Below are 8,001 nucleotides of genomic sequence, written 5' to 3'. Positions count from 1 at the left end.
ATTAAAAATTGTCATCCTGCAGAACGATCCTGGCCTACATGTCATATTTAGATCTTATCAACGAAAATGAGAATAATGATGTAAAAATTATCATTCCCTGTATTACTAGCATCAGTCAAAATAATTTTATATTTTTAACAAATTGTTCAGCCCTACTTTTGAGACATAATAGTCTTTTTTCTGTTGTAATAAAGTGTTTAGACTGAAACCTGTATGGGCCTTTTAAGGATTTTGCTTTTTTCTTTATAGTGAAAATAAGGTTTACTCTTAAAAATCAGTTAAGTAATGAAAAATAATTAGGGATTAAGTGACAGACACAGCTGTTTTTGGCCAATCAACCACTGAGCCCTCATCCTTCCAACACACACACACACACACACACACACACACACACACACACACACACACACACACACACACACAGCCAAATCTGCAAACACAGGCTGACCCCCTGCAGTGCCTGTGACAGCCATTGACTTTACTCAATAGATGTTTTCCATTGTAAGCCAAGTACACAGGCTAAATGTCACGGCAGCAGGATACTCGGCTGTTATAGAGCATTATGTGTCTCTGAATGGGGATGAGAACCTAAAATTTGACTTCACAATTGCTCTGCCATTGTCCTGCTCTCAAAGACTGATGATAATACACTGAGTGTCCCTGCAGCTGCTCAGTCCAACTGACCACAGCAGCTTTCTCTCCTCTTGTGGAGAGTTCATCTTGGACCAGTTAAGAGGTGGGCGTGGCCTTTAAAACGCCATCCCTCGCCGCTCATTGGGCAGTCCGAGCGTCAGTCAGCGCCGCTTCTCCCTCCTTTGCTTTTAAATGAAGTTGCAATGGATACAAGCGCGACTCAACCTGTGGAAGCCGCGATGAACAGCTGATCCTCCCGCGAGCAGTGGATAAAAACCAGTCACCATGGTCACCGCAGAGTCATGATTTCTCATCATCAACCCACGCGTGGCACTATGTGAATAGTTACTGGAGAAGAAGTAGACAAAGAGGAAAATAACTTAAAAGGAAAGAAGTGTCTCTGGAGCGTGTTATTTTGTTCACGGTTTGGACCTGTTGATCATCAGTGTGACACCCGGACACACACACACACACACACGCACACACACACACACACACACACACACACACACACACGCACGCACACGCACACGCACGCACACACACACACACACACACACACGCACGCACACAGAGTCTACCTGCCGCTGTCTGCTCCGCTCTGCGCCCACCGACCATCAATTATGTTATTGTCAAGTTTTCTTCTTTTCATCTTTTCTCACTTTTTGGCGCCTCTGTTTCTCTGTTACCTGCCGCAAGTGTCTGCACAGAAGCCTGGCTCACGGGTGAGTTCCTACCTGACCCATGTGTCTGCTCGGTTTTTTACATACTGTTGAATACTTGGGTTGAATGCAAACAACGTGTGAAAGGTGACATGGCAAAAATAGCGTGCCAAATAATGCTGTGCCAAAACTGCGCGTAATTTACGCATTTAACTTCCACTTGAATGCAAGCAACGTGTGAAAGGTGACATGGCAAAAATAGCGTGCCAAATAATGCTGTGCCAAAACTGCGCGTAATTTACGCATTTAACTTCCACCATAAATAAACTCACTGAACCCTATAAACACGTGAATATGGTAAAAACAGTTTACTATTGAAAATTAAGTGCTGAGCTGAGTTATACAGTTCATGAGAGTATTCATAACTGCCAGGTGATTTTACTTAAATTGGTCATTTTGAGTCTGGCAGAGCAGTGGTTTCCAAACCGAGGTCCAGGGACCAACAGGATGTCCTTGAGTGGATTGTAGGGGGTCCAGAGTAAAGGCAAAACTTTTATCACCTTTTTTGAAGCTGGAACAACAAGGGAAGAAATAGGTTTGGCCATTTTAATTTACAGTGATTTATAGTTAGTGATCATTGATTGATTATGAAGACTTAACTTCAAACCTAAAAATAAAACAAATAACAGAAAGAAGATGAAATCCTTTAAAATTGGGCATCCATTGTATTCTATTGTAGGGGTCCTTGACATGAAAAAGTTTGGGAACCCCTGCTATAAAGTAATCAATAAAGTCAACAATTGATGTCAAATTGAAGGACTTGTCAAACTGAGACTCAAGAACTCAAAAGTAACATGTTGTCAGGGTGATATGTCATTTATTACTGATTATCTTGTCAAGTAAAGAAATCCTGCTGCTTGGTTCATTGCGTGGGCTTCCATCACGGTTTTTGCAAGGTGGAACAAGGGAAGAATTGATTGATTGTAATTTATAGTGATCCCAGTTTGATCATTGGTTGACTATGAAGACTATTATGTTTAAAATCTTTTATGAATATTACTCAGAGGACAAAATCCTTAAGACAAAATCCTCTCTCCCCTCCCTTGACATGAAAGTTTTGGAAACCCCTGCTATAAAGTAATCAATAAAGTCAACAGCTGGCATCAAATTCAAGGACTTTCCAAAATTAACTCAAGGATTTAAAAATAACATGTTGTGAGGATGAAACATAAAGAAGGTCGGCCATAATATCCAGGGGCAATGAAAGGAAGGATCAAATATTTTAACTTTATGACAGTTTTTGGAAGTTTGAACAAAAAGGGAAGATGCTGTAATGTTAGTTTAGAGCTGCAAATGATTACTTGATTAATTGATTAGCTGTCAGATATTAAATTAATAACGAACTATTTCAATTAGCAATTGATGGTCAAATTCTCTGATTTCAGCTCTTCTGGCATCCACGGTCTAATGTGCATCTACTGTGGGGGTCCTTGACATGAAAAAGTTTGGGAACCTCTGCTCTGAGGCAGCGTTTTGTTTTTCCTGAGTCCACAAACTGCAACCAATTAACTTTCATGGGCTTTTAAAGGCCTATATTGTATTTATTCTGGAGCTCTACTAGGCACTGTGGGTTACTGGGTAATAAGCTACCTTACACTTAAAGGAAAATACATTTTTGGCTGTTGATGGCTGTAATTATGAGCCAGGTGTGTTAGCAATGCTCAAAACCACCCAAATACAGTTAGTGTTCATGTTGTCAGGAAAATGTAACTCATGATTCTGCAGTCAACTCGCTGTTTTCATGAACAAATGTTATTCTGTGATCTCTGAGCACTCACTAGAGTTAAACCTGCATTTCCCTCATCACAGCATCCCTGCTCTTATCCCTTCTACTTTTCTAGGGCAGCTCTCTCTCATGTCTCTCTCTCTCACACACACACACTGCTATATTTGTTCCCCCCTCTTGCTGAAGCATTTTCACAAATACCCACAGCACTGTCCAGTCAGAGAGGGAAGTGAGTGATGGGGAACAGCATTGTTTCACAGATGCAGTGTAATATTTGTGGTCAGAGGGAGGGGGGACCCAGTACTCACATATTGGAGCTATTTCACAACATCATTGAATCCCCCCCTGTACAAGACACTGTGGTCAAGATGGAAAAAGTCACAGTGATTTTATACTTTGCGTAATGACTTCTTTGTTGCTTACTCGATTGTTTTTCTACTGGCCAAAGTGGAGCGTGCGGTTTTACAGTAATTCAAGTTTGGTGTTTGTTGTATTTATTTTGTGGCAAATCTGTGGTTAACCATATAGGATAGTACAACAAGTGCTAGGAAGTTTGGAAAGCTGAGATGCCTCATTAGTCACAGAAAAGTCCAATCAAACCAAGGTGCTGTTCTTCTTTTTTTCCTTTTCTAGCTTTAGCTAACGGATTCAGGCTGAGAAACTCTATCGGCCTCAGCCTTAGGAAACCCTTTCAAAACCACACTGGATAAACTCCAAAATACAGGGTGATGTCAATTTGAAAACAAGGCTGCTGCTTAGTCCTCGAGCAGCTGACCCTTCAGAGACAAAGGTTTTGCTGCAGAGGAGGAATAAAAGGCTGAAAACTTGTCCAACACTTGGTGGGCAATCACAGCATCTCTATCAACTTAATCCACAAAATTAAACACTCTCTCCGCATCCACTTCGTCCTCCTGCTGGCTTCGATCCGGCACCGAGGAGGAATAGTCACACTCGGCCTTCTGCACACCCCCCACTCGCACCACAGTAGATACTTTTAACATTGCTCACAGCTGCCGTAATACCAGAATTCACACCCCCACTTTCCACGTTGATATCAGGGGTGAATGAGCTAACTTTGCTGCTCTGTTCTCATTTCCCCGGAGGCTCTATGATGCAATAAGTGCACAAGTCAACATTTCTCGCAACTGGGGAATACAAGTAATTGGAACACTAACAAAGCTTTAGACTTTTTGCCTTGTTCGTGCAGGTCTGTCTCGCCCACTGACTCCTTATTCGTGAAAGTGTGAAACTTTGATGCCTCCTTTATTGTTAAGCAATCCGCTCATTCGAAAGAGGGAGGGCAGCTCCACTCAGACGATGAGGCCTTTTCTTATTGGAAACTGCAGTTATAAAAGCCAAATATCGCTCTCTCCGAACCAACCAAACTCCACAGACAAAATCAGTAATTTCACCTTGCAGAACACAGGAGTTACTGATCTACTGCTGCCTCGATTTGTTAGTTATTCTGTGTTACTGTGAGACCAAAACTAACCCTTTTAAAACTCTGAAGTCACACAATAACCAAAACAAATTAAACAATCAAAGTAGCAGCAGACCAGAAACTCCTGTGGTCTGTGTGGTAAAATGACTGATTTCACCTAAGGAGTTTGGTTGGAAGTGATTTTTGGATTATATAATAGTGGTTTCCCGTCAGAAAGACAAACTGACAGCAAGATCCTCTCTGCTTCTCCAAACTGGGGTCACGCTGACCTCCATCTACTGTAATTAATACACTCCATGTCAATATGCACCTCATACAACCCCACTTCAAATAATCTGAACCATACTTTTAACTCCTAAGTTTAATTCACTAAGGCAATAATGATGCAGGGAAAGAACAACAAAATGTGAAAACCACCATTATGATGTCACTTTGTGTAAAATTATCCTTTTTTACAGTCAGTGAGAATTAAGGTTCACATCTAATTACAGGTTGTAATGACTGCAACAAGATATTTTGCAGGTTTTCAGGTTCTTAGCACCAGGAATGATCTGTCTAACGAGGCAGGTGGTGGCCAGGCACCAAGAAACTAAGAAATCTGTTTCCCAGGGGGGGCACGTGTTCAGAAATTAGGGCTAACAAACGAGGATGCCATCCACTCTTACCCATCTAACCTTAATCCCCCTTCATCAAATCAACCTGTTGAGCGCCAGGGACAGGATGGGATGAGCAGTCGACCTGCATACTTTGGTGACGGCATCAGTGAAGACTCGTAAACTCATCGAAAAACAAACAAAAACAGGCCTGCCCGAGCGCCGGAGCAGCCAAGACTGCATACCTTGCAGCTTGGGAAAGCAGAACTTTGGTTCAAAAGCAGGAAAGCCTTTTTATTGGTGTGAGGTAGATCACAGCCACGGCGCAGGTGTGAATGGTCTGCATATGTTGATGCAGGCAACGTATAGCTGCAGGTGCCAGTGTGTGATTGTTGTATGGTCAACTAATAGCTCTTAATTATGCTTACAGTGCACAAAGGAATGGAGTTCAGGAACTGGACCTTTTTTTTTAAGTGAGAAAGAAACTAATATGAAAACAGCAGCTATTAAAAGGAATTTGATTGCGGTTATTTATGGGCTCTTCATTTTCACTGATGTGGAGAAATCATGTGATACGGAGGAGAAAGTGATAGTGGTGTTACACAGAGTTTGGGCACACCTGAGTACGTTCCTTGCCAAACAGTTATGGGGTAAAAGCAGATCCTTATTTGTCAAAACCAAGGCTAACTTGGCTAAACCAAGCTAGCCTCGGCAATGTGCTAACATTACAACCGGCATGTACTGAAAGCGGCTACAAGAAACTTTCATATTTGTGTTGATTTTGGAGGCCCCTGTGGACAGAAGCAGTAGTGTTTCAACTGCCATTACCACAATATAAAACTTCAAACATATTAAAAGAAAAAATCTATTTATTTTAAACTGGCTAACATGCAACTCATTGAAACTTTGCCTGAGAAAATGTAAACACAGGCTTGCGTCATCTGATTTTTAGAAGAATTATACCTGCTAGCAAGCATTAAGAATAAAAAATAAATAAGTCTTTTTCACTGATGGTCTCATTTATTCATGTAGGACATATAGAGGCATTAGCATTAATTTGAGACTATTTCATAACCAGTTAAAAAAAAAAATTCTTATACGTTTAGTGGTAACGTTACTTTAAAACTGATCTACAGATGCCAGGTACAGTTGTAGGGGTCAGTGTGGTGGATGTTTGATCAACCTGACAACTTATAATAATGATACTAATAATACTAATAATACTAAATAATAATACTAATAATAAACCAGCCTTCTAAGCATTTGTTTTGTTCAAAGTACGGGGAAGATTTAAAGATCAAAGTTAGTGCTCTAACATTACAGATATTAAGAGTCATTGCTGATATCCTCAACTGGAAAAACCTGCATCGCTTTTATTTTCCCTGACTCTCGACAGAAACAAGTAAAAGCAACATGTTCTGTTATGCCACAGAGCGTTCGGGGAAATGAAAGAAATCCGGAACAGAAGATAAAGCAGATGAGGCACCAAAGTAAATAACAAAACAATGGATGGAATAACAAAAAATAGACTGCATGTCTTGAACTGCAGAAGTATCCAAAGTTGTGGTTTTTCTTTGGAAGTATTGGTATTGGAGTATTGGAAGTGGCTGTTGGATGGTGGATACAAGTAGACCGGAGATTTAGTATTTGTATCAAACTGTGCTGTAGCCTACGTAGCAGCTTATAAGCACGTCGGCTCAGCAGTGTCACTCTGCAGCCAACAGACTGGAGAGCAGCAAAAATAAAACAATGATGAGGAAATGCAACAAATGGACTGGACTTTTAAGGAATCCTAACCATTCCTGCAATGTGCTGGGAATGTGTTTGTCAGTACTCGGGGCAGCTGTTCAAATGGGAGCTCTCCAGAACAATTTAGATATAGGAAGGGCTAAAAGTGAGAATATTCTAAGCTACATGCCAAATAGTCAATGTGACAACACCCACAACCAACAAAGCATCTTGCCTTAATAAGAAGGCTGTCTTACAGATCACTGTATGAGAGAAAAGAAGTTCAAACTTAAAAAGGGATCTTCTCCTGATTTTATCATGGCAACATAGCATATATTCTTACATAGCGGTGTAATTACTTACTTTCAATCATTGGATATAATAGTTGTGGCCGGAAAGACCAAATGTATTTATAAACTAGAAGGTCACTCAGTGAGCACAGACCTCCAGCAGGTCCAAATGCCCTTTCTCGCAACTTTAACGAAAGTGGAAAAATAATTTGTGTATCTGCCCAAAAATGTCATGCGTTCTTCCTTGGCCCAATGCTACATCCTTCCACCAAGTTTTTCTGTAGTCCTGACAAACAAACAAACAAACAAACAAACAAACGGAAAACATCCAGGGGCCCTGATGGAAATGAGGGATAGATGATAGATTTAAGAAATAGGAAAAAAAAAACAAATAAACCATAAGATAGTTCAATAAATCAACAGATAGATATAAAAGTTTATGTGGTGTTTGACTTGGAGCATGTGTGTGTTCAATTAAGTGAGGATGCTTAATGTCAGGATAATTGTACCCTAGTACATAGTATTTTGTAGACATGAAATGGAGAGAAAGTTACAGTAGGAGGACAGAGTGAGAAGTTTGCCCTTGAACCATCAATCCAGTGGGATGCATGGAAGAAGCGCCGTTTAATTTAATCACGCAGACGTGCAGTGCACATTTCTCCATTTAGTCTTTATGGGGAAAAACATTCTTGGCAAAATGATAAGGTCATAGTTTGGCATCACCGTCTTCTGTGAGGAGAAGTCATGAAATACAAACCTTTCAGATTAACTTTGTCCTGACTTTTGGTTCAGCAGCAGTTTCTGATTAGGAAACTTCAAGGAAAATCCCTAAAAACGGTTATTGGTGACGAAGGTTGTGGTTTTGGGT

The 8,001-nt window shown here is 40.6% G+C and overlaps 1 protein-coding gene across 6 annotated transcripts in view; it reads left to right on the top strand.

Annotated features, from left to right (window-relative positions):
* The first annotated feature begins 863 nt into the window (after positions 1 to 863).
* smoc1 (SPARC related modular calcium binding 1) overlaps positions 864 to 8,001 on the top strand; it is a 62,345-nt gene continuing 55,207 nt past the window's right edge. For all 6 annotated transcript variants that reach the window (XM_084742445.1, XM_084742444.1, XM_084742443.1 and 3 more), the window contains exon 1: positions 864 to 1,358. In XM_084742445.1, the coding sequence (XP_084598571.1) occupies positions 1,257 to 1,358 (102 nt within the window). In that variant the 5' untranslated portion in view covers positions 864 to 1,256. The remainder of the gene's footprint in view (positions 1,359 to 8,001) is intronic.

This window comes from Lutjanus erythropterus, chromosome 18, assembly GCF_056507025.1.
Source record: "Lutjanus erythropterus isolate fLutEry1 chromosome 18, fLutEry1.hap2, whole genome shotgun sequence".
NCBI lineage: Eukaryota > Metazoa > Chordata > Actinopteri > Lutjaniformes > Lutjanidae > Lutjanus > Lutjanus erythropterus.
Note: the sequence above shows the minus strand (reverse complement) of the source record. Positions and strands in the feature narration are given on the sequence as shown.